The sequence below is a fragment of the Pelecanus crispus genome, chromosome 2 (genome assembly GCF_030463565.1).
Source record: "Pelecanus crispus isolate bPelCri1 chromosome 2, bPelCri1.pri, whole genome shotgun sequence".
NCBI lineage: Eukaryota > Metazoa > Chordata > Aves > Pelecaniformes > Pelecanidae > Pelecanus > Pelecanus crispus.
In genome coordinates this window covers 9,383,949-9,411,134 of record NC_134644.1, presented here as the reverse complement: position 1 = coordinate 9,411,134, position 27,186 = coordinate 9,383,949, and the positions used below count along the sequence as shown (strand labels likewise).

General features: G+C 41.4%; 1 protein-coding gene across 1 annotated transcript in view; it reads right to left on the bottom strand.

The window, feature by feature from the left end:
- Positions 1-1,658: 1,658 nt before the first annotated feature.
- DPP6 (dipeptidyl peptidase like 6) overlaps positions 1,659-27,186 on the bottom strand; it is a 425,888-nt gene continuing 400,360 nt past the window's right edge. Inside the window, exons 17-26 of the mRNA XM_075704683.1 lie at positions 17,594-17,641; positions 13,381-13,479; positions 10,966-11,035; positions 8,789-8,983; positions 7,995-8,049; positions 6,986-7,091; positions 6,068-6,126; positions 3,530-3,602; positions 3,357-3,430; positions 1,659-1,805 (exon numbers count right to left, since the gene is read on the bottom strand). Coding sequence (XP_075560798.1) covers positions 1,659-1,805; positions 3,357-3,430; positions 3,530-3,602; positions 6,068-6,126; positions 6,986-7,091; positions 7,995-8,049; positions 8,789-8,983; positions 10,966-11,035; positions 13,381-13,479; positions 17,594-17,641 — 926 coding nt within the window. The remainder of the gene's footprint in view (positions 1,806-3,356; positions 3,431-3,529; positions 3,603-6,067; positions 6,127-6,985; positions 7,092-7,994; positions 8,050-8,788; positions 8,984-10,965; positions 11,036-13,380; positions 13,480-17,593; positions 17,642-27,186) is intronic.

Here is a 27,186-nt window from a genome sequence, read left to right as displayed (position 1 = left end):
GTGAGTTTACCCACAGTACTATGTAAAAAGTAGAAACCGGCAGTGACATTCAAGCTGTCAAAACAAGAAAAGAAATTACATTAATTGTTATATTTCCAAGCTAGTACTTCTAAAGAGTCCTGATCAGCAAAGAAGTGTTATCGCATGCATGCTGAACACAAGACTAATATTGGATCGGGGACCTGACGAATAACTGACTTACATTCCTTTATATACAACAAAATGAAATATACAGTATTAATACTGGCTGTACATTTGGTCAGAATATTTTACAAGGAGCGACACTAGTCAAAATTCTTATGATGCCGTAAGTAGAAGTGAATGAATGTTGGATTTCTTTCTGAGAGCTGAATTTTTTCACAAGAAGTTTTAAAAGTTGCTTTGCACCGCTATAATGAAGTGTCAGATATTTTAAAGCAAAAATGCTCCCATTTTTTTTCTTTTATGCTAGTGTGAGCAGAAGAGATAATTAAATGTGTTTGGAATGTGCTAATTTTTGACCTGGAATAAAACTAAGCCACAGACAGCATGTGCCATAAATCTTTGCACATTGGTTCTGTTTAAATGGCTTTATGAGATGATCAGTGAAGTATCTGGTACAAACTCCTGCTACCATAGCCTCATTTAGCTGTTCCCCAACAGGTTGCCAACCTATTGTTCCAACACTAAAAGAAGAAAAAAAAATTGTGACCGTCGCATACATTTCTATAGTACAATAAAAATATCTCAATGTTAAGCTGATATAGCTTATTTATGTGCATATTTTTCAAGGCTGCCAAAGAAAATACTTAATCTTGCAGGCAAAGGCTATGCCGGGAACATGAGAGTGAGATTTCCTTTGCTTTAGTCTAATAGATTTTTTAATGTCTGGGTACTTCGACCCCCGTTGCCTCTTTAGACTCCTAAGGTCTAAAGGGAGCTGTTTAATTCAGTGTATGTTTTTTCCCCATCCAGAACAAGCTGAGAAGCTAATAAGGTAAGCATGAGACCGAATGAAAACAGAAGTAAAAGCTATACAAAATTAAGACGTAATTACAGGAAGGTAAAGATCAACCCAAGTATAGCAATATTTTGTACAATTGAATTTGTGTGTCCTGTAACAATGAGAAACTTTCTGAATGTGGGAAAGAGCAGGCAAGTATGTATGGATCAGTATCCTTTAAAATAATTGTGCTATAATCTTTTCCATGTATTAGGTTAGATCTTTTTTCTGACACAGTGTGATGCTGAATATAGTAACCTTAATGTGGATGACAGATTTCACTGCTACTGCTTGATTGCTTGAATGCAAAGAGACATTAAATCTTCCAGTCCTCGAAGCGGTTTCTTGGAGTGTTCCTTCAAGTCCAACATCTTGCCACTTTCATACTAGAAGTCACTTTGTGGAAAACAAAAAAAAGAAAGAAAAAAAGGGAAAAGAAAGAAAGAAAAAGATGATGTTGGTTGTGATGGATTAATTTCAGACAGCAGTTTCTGCTGAGTTCACCATGCTTAATGTTCTTCCGTTTAGGAAGGAGTTGCTGTCAAGTAAAGCAGATGAGCTGCTTTCAGTTTTCTTTAAATACATGCTAACAACGTAACATCTCTTTCTTCAGGAAAATGATCCAGTTGCATATTGTTAGAGAGATCTGCCTTGTGCTTAGCACGGACAAGTAGGGTTAATCATCGTCCTCCTCCTCTTTCAGTGGGGCTATCGGGAGTTTGTCCTGAACTTGGAAACATGCTACAAAGAAGTTGATGATGGAGTTGTACAAATGATGCTCCAATGCTGCATTGCTAAAGTAATGGCTTTCATCGGGGTAAATCTGCAAAGAAACAAGGAAATACACACCGTTAGGAGCTTAAAGTCTTGCGACTGACCACTCGTATCTGCAACTCGAGCTGGCCTGCAAACCCACTGCTCCTCCTTGGCACTGCACATCTTCCCATGGATGCACATGAGGTCCAGGGTAATGGAGGCACTACAGCACTCTGAGTGCAGACTTGCACCTTCCTTCAAAAGGAACTTTGTTTGGGGAGGATTTTCAGTTTAATTTCATTCTGAACAAGTTCAGGCTAAGCAGGACCAGACCACACTTGCAAACAACAGTACTTGCTCCTTGTGAAAACTGAAAAAAACCCAGTGCAAGTCTGTGGAGAGAAAAGGCATTAGGTTTTACGGACTAAGATGAAGACTTTAAAGAAAAAATGTCAGTAAGTAAAAAATTGAAATAAAGCTTGCTGGAAAAGTAATTAAACAGAAAAAATGTAGGAAGCTAGAAATGCAATAGTTTAAACACAACTTTCCATTTTAATGAAACAGATAACTTCTGCATGTGTTGAAGGAATGCAAGAGGATCATAATGGGTTGTCTAGACCAGGATATTGAAGGGGGAAAAATGAGTTTCCAGGGCTGGATCCTTGCAGGCAGGACTAAGGTGTCTCACTGTTGAGTCCCTCAATCTAAGACGTAGATCCCTCAGCCCTCTAGCCCTCAACTAATCTTTGAGGTGCCTCTAGCCCATCCGTGGCTTCAAGCGCTAAAGTACAAATGCTTCTGCATTGGGAAATATGTAGGGGCACCTCAGTCACTGTAGTGATGACCCAGTCCACTCTGGGCTCATTGCTTAGATCACGTTTCTGTGCTTGAGCCTATCTGTCTTTGGAGCATGATGGGGTGAGCATACCCATCACATGAAGCTCTGCAGAAACGCAGCCAGAGGGAGCTGGTATTCAGTAAATCAAGTGTTAGTAGGAATTGGGCATGGCAACGCAACCATCTATACTGCGAGCTGTAGCATGGTCCCTGGCATAGTTCGATCCTGGGCTAGCTGCACTCTTCTGGCCATGACTTGAGATGTAGCAGAGGTCAGGGACCATCACCATGGCTGGTGGATGGGTTCATTTTGGAAGCTTTAATGGCTTGGATGTGGGCCATTCAGCAAATCAGAGATGTAATTCAGCAGAAAGAGGGGCTTTCCAGACCGGAGGATGTCGTTCACAGTGGGATCTCAGATTTAAGAGACATTTCTCTCCTTAACTTTTCTGGCTGACTTAATTTAGATCCCCGTTTCCCTGTAATTCATCCTGAATTTAGCCTGTTGTTCCCAAAGAAAGTAAACAGACACCAATTCCTTAGAGATACGTCTCTCAAAACCTAATTTTCTGTGATTTAATAACTGTTCAACAACTGTCCAAACCAAAATAATGGTATCAAATAAGCACAGGAGTATGTAGGAACACATTACACTCTGGTGCTATTTCTACTGTCAGGCTGAGTTTGCAAGTGGCTTTTCAAAGCTTGCTTCATAACAGCAGTTTCAGTTCAAACTGGGAAATAACTGTTCAAATATGAAAAAAGGAAACACATACTGTACCTGCAAGCTGTAATTAGCCTTTGCCCTAATTAGGTGTGTGATAAGGTCCGCAGTATGCTGAAAATGGATTTTTTCTGTAAAAACAGATTACAATCATTAAAGAGGCAAATTTAATTAAGAAAAACCAAAGCCATCCCAAACATATAATGAGCTCAAATCACAGGCTAACTTACCATCAGCAGTAGCATGAATGATCAAAAATGTCTGTTCCTTCAGTAATGAGACTCTGTGTGCTAATTTGGTGATCTGTGAAGGTAAAGGTTGCAATAAGATTAAAAATCTTGCTAGAAATTAGCAATTTATATGGAGAAAATAGAAGCACTTAATTCCATTTGATACTTCATCACAAGGATAACAAGCAGACACCAGCACAGCATATTCTCTTGGCTACTTGAATCTGTCTGGAGGTAAAATAGACCCCCACCTTGTCCTTCCAGGCTCAGTATCAGCAGCAGGAAGAGGTCAGAGACCCTCATCTGTTCTGATAATGTACACCAAAAGCCTGAACTGCAGAACACATGAAAAATGTCAAAGTGAATTTCCAGTGAATACAAAACACCGATGAAAAGCATGCCCAGGTGCCTATGCCTAAGAACTCTTCAGAGAGCTGGAGTGACTTTGGTATGGTTTGAAAGCCAACCTCAATGAGCTTTGACAGCCCAGGGGAGGATCTGATACTAAATTCAAGTGTCCACTGCTGAAAATGCCTTTGCCCCCAACTGTCTTTCAGATGCACAGGGGAAATACAAATCTAAGTGACTGCAAATCATACTGGGTAGGAGAAATGAAGAGCTTCTCCACTTTTTGCTGCATTGTTCAGAATAATACAAGTCTCAAGGAGACTCCAAAAGACTCCAAAAGTCTTGGAGTGACAAAAGGAATGTACATCTCAAATCATAGATGTTACAGCTTTGTAGGGGGGCAGGGAAGAACAGCTGTCTCAAATTCATGTTTCCTTCACTGTTTAAGTGCATGTGCCCTAGCTCTCATTCACTTACATGAGTTAATGTATTTTTCAGATAAGACACCCTTGCATCAATCCTATCTTTTACCTGTTTTCACCCTCCCACTGTGCTACATGGTTTCCACAGGAGATAGATGAGTGCATCTCCATCAGCAATAGGACCTTCCATGCCTGGCTATGGAGGTCAAATTAGCTGGCTAAAACCATTAGCATGCATTAGTAAGATATGGTTGCTGTCATTTTACATTACAGATTACGTGTAAAGATAAAAAGATAAAGATTTAAAAGATAAAGCAACCCTGAATATTAGAAGTGGCCCTGTGCATTTCCTTGATGCTAGAAGCAAGTTTTTGGAAATTTTGCTGGATGCAGGCCTGTTCTGACTTTCTTGCAGCTCCACACTCTGTATGGACTTAGAAAGTGTTTGCAAATTTTGCAAGGGTGCCCTCTGATCTTCCCCCTATTGTTGGACTTAATGAGATCTCTCATCCTCAGATTGCTGGCTGCGATGCTTAAGTCTTGTGATGGTGTATGCACTTACCTTGCACTTTGCTCTCCCCCTATACGGCTCCTTTCTTTCTGCTCCCCCGGTTGTAACCTACCACATGACAATACAGCTTTTTGGAGTCTACATCAAGTCTTGAGTTATGTGACCTTCATACAGTTTATGTCTGGTCCATGGGTTAGGAACAGTTCTTCTCCCTAAGCAATTCATGGTTCAACTGGGGTGTGTAGGAGATGTGTATCAGTTAGGGCCTGTACCCGGAACAGTGCCATGCTCTGCAGAGAGCTCAGGCGCTGTTCATAGCAGTTAATCCCAAGTCAACCAGAAATACCACAATTTTCTTTGGCCAGCTTTTCAATGCACAAAGAGCATGTGGCAACACAAAGCTCTCATTTCTGGAATTTTTTCCATTGCTTTCACCTCTGCTGACCTGCCTTCAAATTTCTAAAAAGACTAAAAGAGTTTGCAATGATCTAGAGATCATGAGTGCAAAATCTGAGAGACAACGAACTCAGTATTTAGATTGCCAGGAAAAGCTTTCACTGCAGGGGCACAGGGTGCTACTTGCCTTCTCTGTGAGAAAAGAGTTTCACACCTTTGCTGCCTTCATGTCTTCTGGCTGAAGACAAGGCTTAGTGGGGTTAACAATGTTTTCTGTACAAACTTTCTGTGACTATTCTTTATTAGGTTTTCTCTCCCAGTAATTGAAGGAAAGAAGACATGAACCAACTGATCCCATCATACATACTAAACAGTATCTTTGCTAATTGGTACCATATCTCCTTTTCCATGTCCTGCTCAACTCTGGCACAGAGTTCTGCCTATCTGAAATGTCACATCTGAGCTTCACTTGACTTTGGGTCAAAAATTATACTTCAGGGAGAATCAAAGTGGCAAGACTATTGGGATGAACTTTAAAGGAGGTCGTGACATTGTGTCTACTTGGGCACGTCTGAGTCAGTCAGCCTCAGCTCTTTCAATCTGTAAAACTGGAATAACTATATTTGCCAATTTAGAGAGGCAGACATGAAGAATCATCAATAAAAAACATACCCATCATTACTATTAAGACAACAAAAGCAGTAAGCAGACTGAAGGACACCTTGCTGCCTTTTAAATATAGAGTTTTACTAGTGAGTCCATCTTGCATATCCTTTTTCCCTCCCCAAAAGAGAACACATTGAGGAAGAGTTAGACCCCTGTTCACATTTTATCAGAGAAATGTAGTGTCCATGCAGTTACCTCATATGCTCTGTTATCAATCCCATGCAAGCCCAAGTATCTTTCAGAAAAGGCTGAAGCTTGAAAAGAAAAAAAGAACACATCTCTTTCAGTCATAAGTGAGTATACTGGTGCTTCTGAGTCAAATATTGCAAATGCTAAAAAAGATCTTCTTTTCGAACATTGCCTTAGTTACATAGGACATATTTCTAAAAGTTTTTGAAAATGCACTAAGAATATGTATGATACTACAGTCTTTCATTATCACCACATACTTATGGTTTCTAAATAAGTCACAGAAGACCTTTTTTTTTTCCTTAATGCAACCAAGATATGAGAGGAGAAGAGCACTGTTGTGTTGTGTCTCTTTCTCCTTTCATATGAAGCTGTCTCCATCAACAGCCTACTGCAAGCTCCCATTGGTCTCAGGGAAAACTGTACAGCACCTGAAGGCTGGCTTAATTTAACACCACTGACTTTCATGGCAGTCCCCTGATTTTCGCTGGCACTAAGTGCAAAGGGAACTGGTGTCCCTGAGAGAAAGGACCACCATGTGCAGTGGGTATTGCTGCCAGAGAGAGGACGAGGTGGGCAGGCTGGGCCACAGCTCCCATGGATGGATGGTTCAGGCAAGAAACAAACATGTTCAAGGCAGTGGTGCAGGTCAGAGGCTGGAGGGGTTTAGAGCCAATTCTCCTTTATTTAAAAGGAGTGAGTAATAAAAGTTATTTTATTACTCTGACCACCATGGTTGTTCCCACTGGTGTCAGCAAAATTACTCTTGAGGGGGAAAAAGGGTTTATAGCTAGTTCTAAGAAGACACACACTACAAACCAGGCAGGATCTTGGGGAAGAAAGAGAAGATAACTGGGAGAGGTGAGGGCAGAAACATAGTTTGTGGTTCGCAGGAGGGTCTGTGGGCTCTGGGATGGGGTTTACCATATAGTTTGAAGTCTGTCAGCGGGGAAAGAGCAGCTCCACAGGCAAACACCTGGTTGTCTTCGCCGGCTGGAAGCATGTAAGTGCTCAGGTAGCCACCATAATCCTGGAACACAAATGGGACAGGGGCGTCAGTAGTCCTGCTGCGAGGCGCTGCTGCTTTTGGGTACAGAAACAGGACAGCTGAGACCTTGCAGCAAACTCTCAGCCATTACAGAGCCCTCAATACCTTGCCCTGAAAAAACACGAAACAAGGGATATCTCCCTGGCTTTGGCAGGAAGATGAGCTCTACGCTCATTGCACTCTCCTGAAGGCAGAAGGGTTGTGTGCCCAAGAGCTTGCCTCTTTTCATCCCACTTCATGGCTGTAGGTATAATTAGATATGTTACCTCTCCAAAATATTACCCCAGTCTTTCACTATTTAAAATGGGCATCACAACTTAGCATCTGCCGTCAGCCTGTTAACAATTCCCTGCAGAGATGCTGCTGTATGTGCAACTCTCTTCACCCACTCTAAGCCTCTATCTCCCACAATAAACAATTTCTACTCGCAGTCCTATTCTCATTTCAAACTGTGTGTACTTTGCAAGTGCTGTTTCCCAGCTGGGCACACTCTGTGGTGTGAATCAGGCTCAGCAATCGATATTGTTCTTGTACGTTCATACAACATGAGCTATATCTACCCACATTCCCATAGGCCTTAAGGGGCAAGATGAAAATGAAATGAAAGTTTTCAAGGGGAAAAAATAGTTAATTATCTGACAGCATTTTTCTGACAAATAGTCACTTTCTGCACTTGGAAGTTAATTTAAAAAAAAACATTGACGAATACATTGATAAAATGAAAGCTTTCATCTTTAACATCTCTGAGCAAGAAGCAGTCTATCTCAAAAATAAATAATAATAAGAAAGTCACCACTGACATATTCAATAAATCAGGATTTAGCTCAGCTGCTTAGCCACTTCAGCCAACTAGAACAGCACAGAGGAACAATGGGAAAACATTACCTTCCCAAACACCCCGACTCGCATTTTATCAATGTAATGCTCCTTCAGCATTGTCCTGGAACATGAGAGAGGAGAAACAATGGGTTAAAAATATTTTTCCCTTAGATACAGTAAACATAGTGTGATTTTTATCAGCTTGAATTTGGGATGGCCGCAGAAAAATGATGTGGACAAACTAAATTCACGCTGCTACACGCTGCTTTCACATGAATCTCTGTTCGATTTAATCTTGCCACCTGTTGTGTTGGATTTGACCAAGCAATGGCAACAAATAACCTGCACTACCTCTGAAAGTCATAATAAAGCTGATGCTATCACACTACTCCGATAGTGTTTTTAGTGTGATTATGTGCAGAATAAATCTAACAATATGACAGGACTTGACATTTAGGGTTTTGCACTGTTTTTTCTGTTTTAAAAAGTTTAGGGATTTAAAGGTGGATTTTTTTCCAACTACCAGGCCAGCAAAAAAATTAATGTAGGAGCTGATATTCAAGCTTAATTGTATGTAGCTGTATGACTGTACAGAGCTAAAAATAAATAGGCTTTGAACACGTGATACAGATAAGTGTGCTCTAATTTAGCTCTGTTTAAGGCTTGTTTTTCTCCCTCTGCGCTGGCTGGCATGAGCTCTCTCTCACATGCCATCACTTGGTCACAGCTGTATAACTACATTGTCCTTCCCTCCCATCTCCTTGCTCTACCCTACACACCATTAAAGCAACCAGGACTAATGACAGTCTTAGGTTAATCATCATTAATGAATTAACTTCTTCAATAACAGTGTCATTCACCGGACAGCTTCCAACTGATCCTTTTCTTCCAAAAGGCCCAGCCTCCTCTTAACCTCGTGCAATAGCTTAGTGCCTTGGAAGCCACTCCCACGGCCGTCGAACTTCAGCACGATGGCGTTGTGAGAGCTGACCATCACGCTCTCCCACGTCACCTCAAATCTCTCTGTTACAATCTGGCTGCCAGGAGTCCCATCTCTGAAACAGAAATAGGCATCAAGCAAAGGCAATGGCACCCAGCACTGGCCCAATGCCCTCCCTGGGGCCATGAGCTTCCCGTGGCAATGGGGACCGGTAGCTCCCACATGCATCGTAAGGCAGGGCAGATTTTAATAAGGGGACACCAGTCTCTGCAACGATGATGTGCAGAAGGCCAGTTGTGTGGGATGGGTTTTGAGGCTGTGGTGGAAGCTGCAGGTTGGTTTCTGCCTCCCTCTTTGCACAGCAACTATCGCTGCGCTAAGCTGAGCTTTGAACAAACCTAGCAAGCACATCACTAACTGGGCAGAATTCCTCCTGCGAGTAAACCAGGGCAGCGACTCAGAGGTCAGTTGAGTTTTTCCTTTTTACACCTGCTCTAATCTATATCTATTTTCTGCGTTCCCCAAAGATGGTATTTTTCTGGTGGAGGGGTTTCTGTGAGGAGTCTGGCTTTGGGGTGCACTGGCACTGCCAAAATATGTTGGATGAAGCTTGCAAACCTCAGTCATCCTTTCCTTTACTGGCAAGCACCGGGGTTCAATTACTGCGCCCATTCGCCCACCCCCGACCTTCCCTCTCCCACAGGGTTCTGGAGAGCGGCTGTAGATGGAGTTGTCAATCACTTCTGTCACCACTGCTTCACACAAGTGAAGAGGGAAAAGACACTTTTAAAGCCATAAAACTAACAGCTTAAAAATGCCCAGGTTGGCCCAGAATTGGTGAGTGAGGGGAAGGGGTGGGCAAGACTCCCTCTTCACCCTTCTGCTTAGGACCCAATCCTGTACAGGGGAACTGTCTCAAGAAATATTGACTCCACTTCAGCCAGACAGCTCGGAAAAATCAAGAGATGATGATGATGATGATGATAAGTATGTTAGGACTGGGATTACTGTAGAGCCACTGGCATTTCCACCTACTTCTTGTCCTTTTGGGGGTTCTTGGAGACATCAGGCAACTCACTGCAGGATTTTAATGTGCATGTGACTTCACCCATTTGCATTTATTCAAGCGAGACCCAGGCACATCCAGCTTCAGAGGCAGCCTAATCAAGTGCTGTTAGCTTGATGAGTACCAATCTTCCTCAAGCACTTGTATAATGAAGTATATTATCTCTGCAGTAATTTTGTGATGTAACGACATGCTTATTGCAGTGTTTTTGTCCTTCATGGAGGGATGTGCAGGGTGGTGTTCAGGCATTCATCACTCCTGCATGAGGCTTCTCCCTCGTGGGGTGTTCCCTGGCAGGGACCAAGTGATGCAGTGGGACGCAGCCAGAACCAAGCGGGTTCTTCCAAGGTCAGTGACTTCCATCCCCCCAGTTTCTTTCCAAATTGCCAGAAAAAACTCAGTAATGTATATTATTATTACTAAATGTTGCATAAAGAAATACCCATCTGCTATGCCTGCCAGGAGGAAATCCTACCTACCTAATATAAATGCTAACGCTGTGGAGATCTTAAAAATTTTCTAGCTCTCCCTTCACTGTCACTTCAGGGAGCACTGGCATTTACACGGGAAGGACTGCTGCATGAGGGCATCTAAAATTCAAGCTGTAGTAAGACTGACTGCATCCCACCCTAAAACTACCTGTTAAGTACAGAGTGAGTGCTCTAAGCACCGTGACAGAAAGTCAATGTCCATCTTTTATTCCTCCCCCTCCTGTTTCTGCCCCCAAAATCATTGAATTGCAAGTTTACATGTAACAAATTTACAAAATCCTGCAATTTACTCTGCAGGATTTCACCTGGGCACCCTCCTGGGAGCTGAAATCCCTGGCTGAAACACAGGAGAGGGACCTACGTCTAGCCTTTCCCAACTCTGAGGTGAGGCAGGGAGTAGGGGCCAACGTGCTGGACTTAGGTGCTAAAGCAGTCTGGCATTCATTGTACAAAATATATTTTAATAGGCTCTGATCATGGCTGAGGTTTCCACGGTGCCCTAATAATGTGAACAGAAAGAAAGGATGAGCGAGAACTTACACGACCAAAAGCAAGGGGTAGTGCACAGTGTCCGAAAAGGTTGCTGGCTTTAAGATCTGCATTGGCAATTCTAGACAAAAAGAAACAAATAACAACATGTCTTCAATGTGGGAACACTGACATAACTCTAATAGAGTTTTCTGGTGTTTTGGTCATTTATGAACAGGAACAAAACGGCATTTCATCAGAGGCACTGGTAAATAACACCTTAGAAACACAGATGTTGTCAAAGAAAAGACCCATATTATGATAGCCAAGGTGACAAGAAATGTAAATCGGGAGTACAGTGCGAGCTGTTCAGTCATGCATCACTTTTACAGCATTCAATTAACATCTGGCAATAGCTATAATTTTCCTTTGTGGCAGCTGGATGAGTGACGCAGCCAGAAATCAGTATTTCAGGGCAGCAGAGGAGGGGGAAAATCTGTGATGAAAATGATAATTTAAAATCCAATTAAGTATGGTGGCTGGGGGAGACAATAGGAATATTTTGCTATAACGGTGTGAAGACAGAGAAACATGTATTTTAATCCTAACTTCCAGAGGGCTTAATTTTGCTATAAAACGGGGGGAAACCGTGCCGAAGCCCATGTTGTTATACTGGTACTGAAGCAATGTAAGTGAGGGACATGCCCACCAAAGCTTCATTTAACTGCTTCCTATGGCTTCGTATCGATAGCCAAAACCACTGCCATACAAATGCTTTCCGCATTAACGAAAGCAGATTTATTTTTAAAATGTTAACTACAATCCAGATTAGCAAAGGCCCAGCAATTAAATCGGTATTAGGAGCATTTTCAGTAGATTAATACACAGATTAACCGTGCAGTTTAAGTGGTTTGCTTTGCAATCATTGTCTGACACTCCGCCTAATTTGTTATTCCATCTGAATACTAATAGCTGCAAATTGGATCAATGGCCCAGGGACAGCCGAAAAGGCCATCGTTTGACTTTAAATATAACTAAGCACTATGTGCAGTGTTCCCAAGGCTGTTAAGTCCAAAGCTTTGAAAATACAGGGAGGGCACAGAAGAATGGCCGCATGGTTGCAGCCAGCTTGTATTTATTACACACACACATATATATATATATGTTTTATGTTAAATGACCAGAATTACATTTCAGTGATATCTGTAGTTAAGAAATTTAGCATCAAGCTGAGTTATTCCTAATAATCTGCCAGTGCCACTACGAATTGGATCACAGTGGGGACAGACGTGATCTTTATGACAGGTTTTTTCCCCATCTTTTCCTGCCCATAAGGCCTGGAAGTGCATGTCTGTTCTTGTTATTTCATGCACTGGTTTATGTTCCTAATGCCCATGTGCCAAGCAGAACATTTTAGGGCCATTATGATCTTTTTCAAATGGCAACTGTCTCTCAGCCTTTGCTTCACATTTTATAACACCTGGCAATGGTCAAAATTAGTAACCTGCCACCCATCACACCTCACTGCTTTCATTTCACTGCATCTGATCTGAGAGGTACGCTCCTTTTTGGCATGGGAAGTACTTTGAATCCAGGGTCTATGTGTTTTTTTTTCTTAGAGTTGCCACCATACACACAATCCGGGATTTCTAGGAGCCATTGCACAACTCTGATTATCTGGCTTTTCCACATATAGGTAAGATATCTGCTTACAGCCAGAGGAGATGCTTTTTAGGTTGTTTCAGGCACAGCTACAGAGACAGGCAGAAAATGTTTACACTTTGGCTGTTTGCCATTAGGTTTTTCTCTCTCTCTGTCCTGTTTGGCATATAGATATGTGGGGAGTGATTACACAAGTGGTACACATAATGCACCAGCTGCAGATGTAAACTGCTCCAAGTTTCTGCCCTCTTTACACCAGGTGAAATCTCTTTTGGCTTTTCTCATAAAGTTGGTTTTTTCCAACCTTATCAAATGATAAGGCTTTTTCAAAGAATCCTGAATGACTCCGATGGGCAGTCATTGGCAAGGTGTCTTCATTCACTGCAGTTCAGTATCGTATACTGAAAGGTGGCCACTGTGAGCACATACAGGTAGCCAGCAAGCAGTTGCAAAATTTCCCACTTCAAACCCATCTCAAATAATCCACCAGTCCAGATGGGGCAAATGTCCTGAACAATGGGGGCACCACACTGTGTCATTTCCTGGAGTGGTTTTTTTCTCTATAAAGAAAATTTTAAAAGGAAAAAAAAAAAACCCAACCCTATCGTTTTGCCTTTCTTCAGCTGCATTCTCATCACATCCTGTCTCTGTAATAACCTCCTTATGTAGCACATCCTAAGAGAGTGCTTTGCAAACTGTGTAAGTTCATTGAGAGCCAAAGTCATTTTTCCTCCTGCCAGTCTAGCCAAGATGACTGTATCATTTCATAGTAATAGTGGTGAAAAAGAAAAAGAAAAATGAGAAAAGAGGAAAGGTGCTACTTACTGTAATCATCTATCTTGATTTCCATGTATTCTACCTTAGGCATTTGCCTGTCATTTACAGTCAGCTGCACATTTTCATTTACCTCCAGCTCAAAAATTTCTGAAAGAAGGACAAGATCACAAAAACTTTTGGCATTGTTTGTGAAAAAGCATTTTAACATTTTATAGCCACCTTAGTATTTTTTAACACGTTTCCTTATGAAAGGATTTCCTTCTAGTCCTCACAGACATCTAATTCAGTTAAGTCTTTGAAACCTCCTCTGTGTTGGCAAAAAGTTATATTCCTGAAATCAGTGACATTCAGCTGTTTTACAGCAAATGGGAATGTGGCCTTCTGTGTTGAGGCAGCACTATGGGTCCCAGTCAGACATCCACCTGCCATGCAAAGCTAGATGTCAAATGAAGAATGTCTGTGTTCAAGTTACACATAATAAATGGGGAAAGGGAGGAGACTTTGGAGGGCTTCAGGACAAGGTTGTGCTGCTACACAAGAGAAAAACCATGTGAAGGAAAGCCATGGAGACAGTAGGGTAGACAAAGATCATACAGCTCTGCAACGCCAGGTTTTGGAGCAGTCTTGGCTTTCAGAGTGAGTGTTTCAAGAACTGTTCATTTTTCTTGTGTGTCTTATCCAAGGATTCTCTGGGACTGAAAGAGAGGATCCCTTCCTCCTTCCCAGGATTTAACCTTTATACCCCACACCCTGGCCATGTAGTCTAACTGCTGAGCCTCTTCTAGAAAAAGTGGCCACCTCCTACATCAGAAAGAGCAAGCCTTTCACAGATGGTACAGAAAGGGCCGATCTTTAGGAGATGTTTCAGGTTGTATGTCCTAGGTGGTGGGAAATGTCTCCTGGTGATGGTGAGGCTCCTGAGCCCCGTGGGGGAGGGATTCAGGGGCCAAGGGGATGAATCCTGGTCTGGGGAACCCATTGCAATGCTCATTCCCATGGCATCAGGCTGGGTTTGAACCAGGGGGATGCAGGGCATCAGCTCTGCCACGTGAACCCAAGGGTGGTTTGAGGGGTTTGTACCGAATTATGTGTTTTATATGTAGCTTCCCTTTCAAGACACACTGATAATAAATAGGTGTGTCACCACAGCTCCTCAGATAATACTTATGGTACCTGATTATCATGGTCTCATTGCCCATCTCTGCTGAATAGGCTGGCACAGCACAAAAACATGCCCTTCCCAGTTAATACATTTCACAGATCTTTCAGCAATAGTATATTAATTCAATGACAATTCACCCTGCTTCTGAAAAGCCTGGCTCATTTCTGTTGAAATCACAACCCCCACAAAAGTGCCAAAGCAACAGCCTATTACGTTTAGTTAAATATTAAGATTCTCATTTAATTATGGCACACACAAGTAGCTTTATCAGCAGAAAGGGGTTTGCCACGTAGGGGAATTTAGTCAAGCCGTTTTATTTGTTCATATAATTGCATTCACAGAAAGCCAGGAAGACTGGGGAGGAAATAAAAAAGATTGGCATATCTCCTAAAGGACTTTCTTTTCTGCTTTAGGACCACAGGGAGCTTGAGTCTGTGGAGTACAAATGGTCATTGCTTAATTAAATGTAAGCACGCTATAATATTCAGTGCAACTCACTATTATCAGATTATTGCAGAATACAGAGGCAAACTCCCTTTATAGAGTAATGGGCTCATATTAAATAAGTAAATTCAGTAACATGCAACTGTCAGTTGCCCTTTATTCAAAAGCAAAAGAAAAGAAGGAACCAGGGGAAACGATAATCATATGCAGAAAATCATGAACTTCAGTAGGGGATGTGTTCTGTGCATGACTAGATCGAGTTCTCTATGTAAGAAATGCAACACATATATATCTGTCAAAATAAAACTAGTCTTGGTGTGTTTTATTCAAGCCCTTTGTTCACTGTTTCTGGTTTATAGTAGCTCTCATTTTATTCACCTAAAAGTATTTTATACAACTATACAGGAGGCTATAACACAGTTCATGAGAGCACTATCCTGTACATGCTGTTATAGCCAGTCAGCCATCTTCATGTCTGTGGTAAAATGAAGGTATTGTGTTTAAGGGAGAAAAAAAGAAAGCCACTTTGGAGCTGTGGGTCAGAGCTAAGAAACTCTCCTGGCTCTGTGGCAACATCCTCTGCGGGCTGAAGAGCCTTGCGGGCATCCCCAGGGCTGCTCTGGAGCTGCGCTCAGCAAGGGCACTGCCAAGCCCAGGTCTCTGCGGGGGAGGAGAAGAGCTGGTACACGCTTGTGCACACACTGTCATATGAGTGGTCACCAGTGCAGAAAGACCGGGAAGCTAGGAGCTTGCAATTTGCTTGCAGTATTACTTAAAAAAAGCAATTCTTGTATTTTTGTAGGCCAGAATAACTACAAATGCCAACTTTTGCTTATTTTTAGCAGAAGCAGTTTCAGAAGGGACCAGACTGGCACATGGAGCTATACCCCTATCCTACTACTGCCAGCGGCAGTAACATGAACATAAACAAAAAGTGAGAGTCCTCCTCTAGGCAGCAAAATCTCATGGCACTTTTACCGAGAAATTGTAGACCAGTGGGGAAACTGAGGCACAAGGAAATGAAATATTCATCTCACAGTAAGAAGATGATGGCAGACGGTCTAAGCCACGGTCCAGGGTACGTTGTGCTGCTTTGCTTTGGCAGCAAAGATCTTTCTTGCTGCTCTTACAGGACAGTCACACAGCAGTACACTGCTTTAACCCAATTTGCTCTAGGGTACTGCCAAATTTTATGCATGTCTTTCTCTGCAAAGGAACTTTCTAATTGGAACAAATTAATTGAAAAGGGTAGGAGGATAAATCAGAGTTAAATGTACAATGCATCTCCTTAACAGTATTGGACACTGTTTACACTAGATGGAACACTGCTGAGTATTTCTATTTTAATGATAAAGGATACAATATGCCACAAGTCTGATTTTAAATTTGATTTTAAAAAATTCAATTGGAATTTGGTATTGCACTCTACACATCCTGCTTACAAGCAAAACTTTTCTAGGTGGGGTAAGGGCTTGAAATTCTTGTTGCCAACAGAAATTGAGAGAACAGGGTATAAAAAGTCACACACAGAAACTGTATAAAGCAAGATGGATCCTGTGCTTTTTTCTTACATGTTCTGGTGCCACAGGATTTTTTCCTTTGACACTTACCACCTTCAGTGGGAAATTAAGCAGCTCAGCATTTCACAGAAAACCTTTAGTTTGGGGTCCAAGTTCCCTGGTTTGCTCTGCTCCTAGTTGCTGTAAATCCAGTTAAACGGATACCTGCTAAACTGGCCACATACAGAGCAGCTAGAATAAAGGTGTTGCTTATTATTTGGATCACAGCAACGGCCTGAAGTCCCTAACTGCAGATTAAGGTTGGGCTAAACCCTACATTAAAATGAAAGATAAGGGTCTCCCATCAAAATGATGGGAGCACATAAATCTTGGTATCACATGAGACTTGGTCCCACACCCTGCTATGAAGTCTCCTGAGACTCACGAAAGAGAGAAAGGGGCACCTTGGTTTAAGACCGCTGTAGAGAGGGACAGAGAAATGCTATCTGAGGCTCCCTGCTACACTGACCTGGGTTAAAAAATTTATCTTTCTGGATAATTTGTATTGCTACAGGTGCGAAGGAGGAACCCCAGAAACCTCACGGCTCTCTGGGCTCTACAGGCAGTCCTAACCAGTCTGGCAATGGCTACAGCCAGTACCAAAGATTTTGAGGGAAGAAACCTGTATTTGGAATAATTCCAGCTTCACGCTGGTGTAGATGTGAATCACTAGCATTAAAAAAGCTGTACTGAACAAGTAAGTGCTACAATCCCCGTGAACGGATCCAGAAACCAGGTAGAGACACAACCTGTGGGGCTTATTCCTCTGTGTTATTTGTTTCAACCTGGTAATCCATATGAGAGTGATTTTTTAAAAACTGTAGATTAAACTAAATATTTCTGATTTTTGAGTAGGACGTAAACCATTATTTGTGAAAGACTAACAAAAAGAGAGCAAGCGATCTGGACTGTGCATTATTTTGAGAAAGTTGATAACAAATGTCATGCCCAAACCACTGTCTTCATACCCCAAGACTTGCATCTGGGCAGAGTCTGGGCGCCCCGCTAGTGTAAGCTTACTAGAACACAGCTACATCTCAGTGTCCTGCCTGGCTACTTTGCTCTGAGGAATTGCAAAGCTCAAGCCCATTCTTACTCTGTGCGTTGGTTGTGTTGTGAACAGTCACCATCGGGACTCGGGGACCTTGAAAAGAAGAAGAGAAGAACTCAGTTAAATATCTATCGAAGCACACACAGACACACGTGAACCTGGTTTTGAATTCCACAGAGCTGAAGACTCCTGAGACTTGCTTTCCATGCAAGAGTAATCTAAAAAGCAAATCACCCTGGTATTAGAAAGAGTCTATGAATAAATGACAGTACTGAAGACTTGAAGACATGCGAGGTTTCAAAGCCCTTTCCCAACAGACCACTAAATGCATCTTTCCCTAATTTGTAAACATTATAATTAGCACAAACACAATTAAATCACTTGCTTTTTAAATTATTCTAATGACACCCAAACATCACAGCACAAAGCATTTACATTTTATATGCTATGGATAACTGTTGCTGTTTTGCAAATGTTTTGTTTTGTTGTCCTTTTTTTTTTTTTTTTTTTAAATGAGTTAAACACCAGTTTGGCTCTTACACTAAAAAAGACCCCATATGCCATCTTAAAATGCAGCATTTGGGTATTGAAATCATTCAGTAGAATACAAAGAGGATTATCATTACTATGCAATGCACATGAGTGAACCACAGAATTCATTTCCATAGGATGCTACAGTCTTTAGGATGCTGCAGTATTTACCACAGGACGCTACAGTCTTCAGCACAGTGTGCTATAGGACGCTATAGTCTTTAGCACAGTGGTCTGGATTCAACTTCTTGTTCAGAAAGTCACCAAATGGCTGATTCATAGAGAAATGGGATGGTACATGAGATTAGGTTCATTTTGTAGTTGGCAGCTTCTTTCTCTCTGTTTTTCAATCTGTTGGCTACTCTTGGAGACAGGATGCTGGGCCAAAAGGAGTTTCGGTCTGACCCAGCACAGCTACTTGCAGGTTACTACCATACCTGTTCGTAGCTTTTCCAATGAGTTTGACAGTACTGCTTAGGAAGGTGGAAGAAGCACTGCAATGATGAAATGGTTGCTCTTTAACCTCACAGACAGTGGCTATCTTACTTTCCTTCCCTTTCTCCATAATGTAATATGATGCAGCACCAGCAAGTGTGAGCAGCTGAGGAAAGATCATCCATATGCCCAGCCAAGATCCAAACCAGCAGGGCCAGAGGGCTCCCACACTGTGTGTGGGTGAAGATCATAGATCACGGACTCACAGAATCATTTAGGTTGGAAAAGACCCTTAAGATCATTGAGTCCAACCATAAACCTAACACTACCAAGTCCACCACTAAACCATATCCCTAAGCGCCACATCTACACATATTTTAAATACCTCTAGGAACAGGGACTCAACCACTTCCCTGGGCAACATGTTCCAGTGCTTGATAACCCTTTTGGTGAAGAAATTTTTCCAATATCTAATCTAAATGTCCCTGGGTGCAACCTGAGGCCACTTCTTCTCATCCTATCACTTGTTACTTGGGAAAGGAGACCAACACCCACCTCACTACAGCCTCCTTTCAGGTAGTTGTAGAGAGCGATAAGGTCTCCCCTCAGCCTCCTCTTCTCCAGGCTAAACAACCCCAGCTCCCTCAGCCGCTCCTCATAAGGCCTGTGCTCCAGACCCTTCACCAGCCTTGTTGCCCTTCTCTGGACACGCTCCAGCACCTCAATGTCTTTCTTGTAGTGAGTGGCCCAAAACTGAACACTATTTGAAGTGCGGTCTCACCAGGCTTTTTGGCAGGACTTCTTTTTTGTATATACTGTATTTCCAGTTCAAACTTACTATGTGATGAGGGTGTGTAGCCAGTGGGGATGGCACAATTTGGAATTGTCTGTACAAATGACCCGTGGAGGAAAGGTTGTTAGGGACCATGTTTCCTACTTTCTCAGGCTCTGACAGTCTGGTGGCATGCTGCTGGCATGCAGGGGAAACCTGCTGTTGAACTACATTGAATATCAAATAAACCAAAATCTTTTAAGTGTCAAAATTAAGACAGCTTAAAGAGGCTTGATATTCACTGAGATTCAAGCCCCTTTATGATGTCTTAAGTCCTTCAACCTACAAGCAAATCCTGCGTGATCACCAGTCATGTGCACCAGCAATTTGTGTGGAGGTGGCTGAGAAAAAGCCCCTGAAATGCTGTAATTGACAGTATGCACACAAATGGCAGCAAAAATGGGTTACTGTGAGCTATCCATACTGGCTCGGTGAGGGAAATAAGTTCTTGAGAGCAAGAAAGACTTTAGGGCGGTATAGCTGTGTCGATGGTTTTCGCTGTGCTGCCAAGGAACCAGATCCCATTGCATACAATCAAGACTGTTACATGTAAAGCTTACCTGTACAGAGGAGAGGCAGAAAAAAGGTTTTATTTATAATTAAGCTGACTGATATGACAGCCTTTCTTTTGTTTCCTACTAATTGAGAATTTTCTTCACTAACAATCAGATTCCTTTGTTTGCACCATTTTCTTTGAATGCAGCTAAGTAAGTATAATGCACAGAGGAAAACCGTGTTTTACTCACCAGGATTTAGTTGAATTTACCTTTTTGCTACCAATATACATTAATATGCTGACCATATTTATTTATAAATCTGCCCTGCTTTTTCCCTGCAGTCCCAGAAGCGAGTCTGCTGGAAAAGAAACAAACCTAATAAACAATTCATCATGGCCATGATAAAATCATCACTGAAAATAACAGGAATCCTCCCAAAAGACTTCAATCGGAGCTACAGCAGTCCTCTAATTAACACAAAAATGCCTAACAAAAAGAAAGGGATAGAGAGAGAAAGACAATGCATATAATCCTTTTATTTTCTAATTTATTTTTCCTTTTTGTGTTGGCACTGGAAAAACTGTGAGAAACTAATAAATAAAGAAAAAAGCCGGTACGTAGTTTAGAAAATGCCATGGATTATATAATGTGTTTCCTTAGTCTCTCATTACCTTACTGTCATCTCCCCAAATAAATATTTTAAAGTGAGGTCCCATACAAAGGTATTCAGTTTGAGGTAATATCAAATAAAAATATTTTAAAATATGCATTAGTATCCTTGAAAAAGTAGACTTTTGTGTTTCTCAATTTTTATATTTCAACAAATGAGGAAAAATGCTAAAGACAGAAATCTACAGAGTAATCAGGTTTGCGTGAAAGATTACTTTTGATATTAAGTATTCCCAATGACGACATTCCAGTTAAACAATGCATTTCACTTGTGAGCAAGCTGAAAGCCATTAAAAAGAAAAATAACTTTTTTTTTTTAGGAATGATGTAAATTGCTTATTTCAATGCCAATTTTTAAAGTAAAGCAGCCTAGTTACATGCTAGACTATGTCTCTTAATACACACACATCGGAAGTCTTTCAATACTCACAAGTAGAGTGCCTAATGCCTGACAGGGTTAGAACGAAACTCTTGAAATTAGGAAGTGTATATTCATTAGCTGCCTCCCATACTGTATTTTTAAACCTATAACGGTGTGACAGTCCCATTACACATGCCATCTGGTAAATGCCATCCACTGTCATTTGCAGATCTGAGAGTGAAACCTAATTTGTTCAATGAACTGCTGGGAGCTGACAGAAGCAGAGCGAGGACATCCTCTGCTCTGTGTCTCCTCTCTCCAGAGCCCTTCCAAACGGGCTTTGATTGGGACTCCTGAGCCCTGGCACATTCTGCTGCTTCTGCTATTTAATCAGCACCGATGAGCGCCTGTGTCTACCTGTCCCCCTTGGAAACTTTGCAAACGCTCTGCCTCTTGCTTAGAGAGGTCCTGAGCACATGTGAGCATCAGGTGCAGGCTGGGTTTAAGCATTCGCTTGTGCTCCTTGCAGAATAAAACACAAAGTGCTCCGCTTTAAGAAAGTAAGGCAGATACTGAGCTGTTTTGCCCCCCATGTGAAAATGTAAGAGAAGCCCAACACATACACTATAACCTGGGTGACTGTTCCCAAAATCATGGGCAGGCCACTTTCCTGCATGAGGAGAGGATGATGAAGCTGTCGGATTTCTTCCCCTGGCCCTGGCTGCAGAGGGGTAGTCACAAGCCGGGTGTGATACGCTCCGAGGTGTGGGCATATTTTGGATGCTGGGTGGCACCATACGGGCTCTGTAACCCCATTATCCCTCCCTGCATCCCTCTGGATGGGGTGTGCTGGAGCACTACCAGCTGGAACCACTTCACCTGGCGCGCAGGCTCCTCGCCCCTCTCCTCAGCTCCAGCATCGCGCCAGCTAACTCCAACAACTTGACAGCAGTTTTAATGCTGCTGCTTTATTTATAGCTTAAGAGAAAGGACCAAAACTATTGACAGGAGAACTTCTGTGCTTATAGACATACTTTACACATTTCCAGATAGACGCATAGTTAATAATGCTGCATAAATCTCTAGTTACAGGAATGAGATTTTCAATTAATACAGCTAAAAGTCTGGCTTTATCGTAAGGCCTTTGACTTTAGAAATGTTACTGTCATTATCCATGCTAGAAGTAAATTAAGCCATATCACTATAATGACACGGGCAAATTTATCATCAAGGAAGTATTACCCGCCGTGATCTGAAAGTGCACAGAAACTCAGTGCCTCAGTAATTTGACAAGAAAAAGCATTGGCTGTGGCTTGTCATTAATTTTTAAGCAGCTTTCATTATTATTTCCAAGAAGGTTCTGCTTAAACGCTATCAGAAGGAAGCAACTCTAGATATTTAGGTGGTAAGGTATAGATTTCCAGAATAAAAATGGAAAATCATATGACTTTGAAAAAAGTATTTACCAGACATTTGTTTTGTAATACTTTTAAGAGAATATTCCAAAGTATTCCTGATGTTTTTATGATCTAAACAGCATAGACAATTATTAGTTACAACTTTAAAATGAAATTAGTGATTATAAAAAGAATATGAAGTAAAATTACAAAAAAGGTAATCAAAGTTATAGAAATGTTAAAGGAAAAATAGAGGAATTGTCTTATTTGTCTCATCCATATTCTCAAAGGCTTCAATGTGGCAGATAATTTCAGACCAGAAGCTAAATTCACAGTGTGTAAACAATGAAAATTCAAATACTCTCTGCCAGCACCACCAGCATATCTCTTAAGCGCTGATGAATGATTTAAAAGAGCAGCTGCAAGCAATGGGAGCTGAGAGGGTCTGGCTCTGCACAAGTGAGATAATTGGCAACAGCCATCTCTGTGTACAGATTCCAGATCTCTTTATTTGCTAATCCATGAATTATTTATACATGCTGCATAAAGTTCATATGTTGGGGTGATATTATCATCCTAATAAATAAAGACATGGGGAGTTCTGTGAACCACTGCTTACAATTAAAATATTTTCCCATTTACAGTATTTTCCAGTCTATGCTACAGACAGATGTTCGTGCCGTTTGCTTTGGCAACCTTGTTGACACAAACATCAAACAGATTTGTGCTGCTATTCACCCTCCCCAAGGCATTTAATTTTTTAATCTAATCTTTACTTCCTCAAATGTAACTTGTCTTGTAAAATAATCAATGCTGTCTTGTTCTCGGGCAACACGCAGGATTGCACAAACCACACCGATGGTACTGCTTGTTTCTGCCTCATTTGATACTAGTAATAAATGTCATGCTTACTTTATATAGATCAGAAATAAATCTGGTTGTTCTGAGGCAGCTTCAGTTAGCAGTGTCTAGAGGGCAAATGAGCAAGAGATTTGTCCTTAATTATACTACACAAAATAGGTCCAATGAGCTCTTCAGAAGGTTGCTCAAGCGAATAAGCACGGTCAGGTCCTCAGTCCATTCTGCGGGATTTTGAGTCACCTACAAACAGCGGTGTGGGACACTGGGCTGACACTCGCCAGCTCCACCCCACTGTCTGTCCTACAGTCACTGAGTCACAGAAGGGCATGGGACCCCTGTGTTTCTTCAGGTAATTGTGTATTATAAAAGTATTGACAAATGCCCTCTAAATATAACTCTGTTTTCGCTGTTGTAATTCCTACCGGTGTCTCGCTCTTCTGGTAGGAGCTGCCTTCTAACTTCTGGACTGTCACTCCAATTTACACCTTTTTGGGTGCATTCCAACAAGCTGTTTTCTACTAATCATGAGTATTCCCATTATAGTTAGAGCAGTCATGTGTCCCCAAAGCTCTCATCCAGTAGGAAAAACTAGATTATTTTAACTCCCTTTTGTAAGACAAAGTTTCTTTTCGTCTTACGCTTTAATGCAAGAGTGTTTTACATTCAGTTCCTTCTTCCTGAACAGAAATGACCAGGACTCTACCCCTGTCTTAACTGGTGCTTATACAGTGAAACTGTTACTTGCCCAGTTCTATGGAAAGCTGTTTGCCTGATCCATCCTAAAAGAGCATTTGCCTTTTTCATGACCGCAGCCGGTAGGCAGTTTGCAGACATCCAGTGATCAGCATTGCATACCCAGGCACCCATCTGCTCTTCTGAGGCATTTGTAACTCTTGAGCTTCAAGCATACAAGACAAATTCTTGCCCTGAGTTACCATGTACTTAATTTTGCTCTTTGTACTATTAATTTCTCCCACTCCAGCCCTGCAAGAGAGACAGATTCTCCAGTATTTCTCTCTGCCTTCTGATGATGTTTATCAGCTTTGTGGCCTTATTGAATTCCATTAGTTGTGTCCAGCATTGGGTTCCCAGGCTGCCAGGGAACAATCTAAGTAAGGTCATCCCCAAGACCAGCTCCTAATGAACCCTGCTGCTGATCTCCAATTAGCCTTATATTTCTCTTCATCATAATCTACTGCTTGCTTTCATTTAGCTGGTACTTAACCTTCCCTTACAATTCTTTCACTAATCCCCATCCTCTCCTTCTTAATTAATATAATCCAAAGAGGTACCACATCAAGTGGGCTGAGTGGAAGCATTTCTTTCCTTTCATGAGGCTTTGGCTAAGGTTTTCAAAAGCCATAATGCAATAATGCATATGGATGGTTCCAAAGAGGGACACGGAAAACCTATGACCTTCAAGAAAAGTTGCAGGTACATTCATCCATTATAGTGATAAGATCAGCTGTAAAAAGGAGGTAGGTTAGGAGAATTTGCTTGCAGAGTTCCTGAACCTGACAGTGTACCATGAGTGTGTACCTGGAGATGTAAGTACCAGAGATAAGAGGGAACCACTCCAGCTCACATGAGGATCACTGACTTCCCAAAAGGATAAGGTGTTTTGTTCTAGTATGCTGGTTCAGATCTATGGTTGGAAGAACAAAGCTGAACACAGAAATCCCCATACCCAACCCTCTTTTTCCAGCTTCTGTTCTATTTCCTGCTATTTCTAATTGAATCCCTCATTAATTTAATCTCTTTCAATTCAATTCAATCCAGGCTTTCTGCAAACTTTGAAAAGAGATGAAAGCAAAAGTTTAACATTTGCCCCTATTATTAAAATATACCTTTTTCTTATTGGATTAGCATATGCTAATCCTAAGAGAAATACCATATGTGGAGGAACATGCCTGACATTTCTGTATTCCCTGCCTACGTTGCAAAGTCTCTGGATAACTCAGGATGCCCAGGGAGGTTGTGCACTCTCCATCCTTGGAGGCTTTTAAGAAAAGACTAGACACAGCCCTGATCAGTCTGGTCTGATCTCTCCTCTGACACTGCTTGGTGCAGGAGGTCACACTAGAGACCTTCTAAGGTTCCTTCCAACATGAATTTTCCTATGACCTTGTGATTCCATGACTAAAAGGTATCACAAATGGCAGTGTAGTCATGATGGAGATACTGTGTAGCCATGTCTTGGTAGAGCTGTGGAAAGAGAGGAAGAGCATTGCAGTCCTTGTTACTCCTCCCAGCTCCTCTAAAAAACATACTGCTGATATATTAAAGGGAAAAAGGCATTTCCTTGTAATTGCCACTTGAAAGAAAATACTCTCTTCTCAGTGCCATTTACAACTCATTAACACTGACAGAATAAAAGCCCATTGCATATTTTGTGTTTATTCCATTAAAAATCTAGTATAAATTGATTTAGATAATCTTAATTTATTCTTTTCCATAAGTAAAATTCTCTTGCAACAAAATAATGATATCCTAGCTAGTTAAAAAATAACTGATGCTGGGTATTAACTTTAAGAAGAAACAAAACAAAAACACTGCTTCACATTGTCTAGTTATTAAGCTGTATTCCTCTCATAAGTTCTCATGTTTTAATATATCCTTAATGCACTGACTGCATTAACAAAGAACTAAACAAGTATCATGCAAACAGAAAACAAAAGCCAGCAATAAACATTACAGCTGGTCCAGCTGGCAAATAAGGTGAAAGAAGCACTTTTCCTTAGAGGAAGCTTTAAATCTTGTGGGATGGTAACATCTGTACTATCCACTGCAGAATAATGAGTTCAACCAAGGTCGCTCATATAGCTGGAAATAACGCACATGCACCCTAGTCTCAACATGCAGGAGGCCACTGCCTGATTTGTGAAGCTTCGTTATTTGAAGCATGGGAGGAAGCCTGTTGTCATGGTCATTTATCTCCTACGAGTGGAGTTCAGATAAAATTTTATATGTATGGAATGACCGAATGACAAGAACCCTGGCTGCGCGCAGATGATAGATCACCTTCCTCTGGGCAATGCCAGACAGCTTATATCTACAAACCAGAATCAAAATTAAAACAGGATCAAAGCATGTAAAAGCATGTAGTGCTTTGCAGAATGAGGTAATTTTAAAGGGGATAGGAGTTTCACTTTCATTTCACAATCTTTTTTTTTCCCATGCACTGGAAATTACAGGTGTTTTCTATTCATTTTATTATTAAATATTCACACATATTTTTTCCACTTGTTCTATGTCACTGAGTATTTATGGGTACTTTACACTGCTTTAAAGATGTTTAACAATACAGTGAAATATTTTATAACATAAATGAATGGTCTGCTTAAAGGAAGACAAAACGTGACTGGAACATCCACAAAAGCCACCATTGTAATAAATCTCAGACTACATTAATAACTACGTTGTTACCAACCAATAGAAAAGAAGTTATTTTTCAAATTCCAAACCACTAATAGCACCCTCTCTTTGACTGGAAAAAACCCTCTTGTCGTACCTTCTGTTTGTGCAAAAGGGATTTTTCATATCAGTCTGCTATTTTGAAGTCATACAAGCATGTGAGGGAGTGAGAGTGAGCTGTCCCCATCCTACCTTTACCCACGGGATTTCTGATTTCTGACCATTGAACTGCACACAAAGGAGCTGAGGTGCAAGAGCCAACCTCGGCTGTTAAGTAAGAAAGGGAGTCAAGTGAATGCAAATGTGAATTACATAGTAATTATAATATAAATAGGACCCAGAGATTAAGTCTGTGCATGCTTTCAAACAGCAGAAACTAATTTAAGCTTCGTAAGCCTCAGGAAAAGTTCCAGAAAGTCACAGTTTGCCTGGAAGCACTAATTACAGCCTCCCGCTACTGGGTATACAAAAAACCCAAGCGTTGTCGTAATCATCCTTGTATAGGAAACCATTCTGGTCACAACAGATAACAGTCACCCTGTGACCTAATATGTGAGCAACCACCGGGAATGCCTTTCAGGCATGAGCACGGCTGCTGTGCTCATTTAGCATTCGGCTGGGTGGGAACCTGCACCCACACT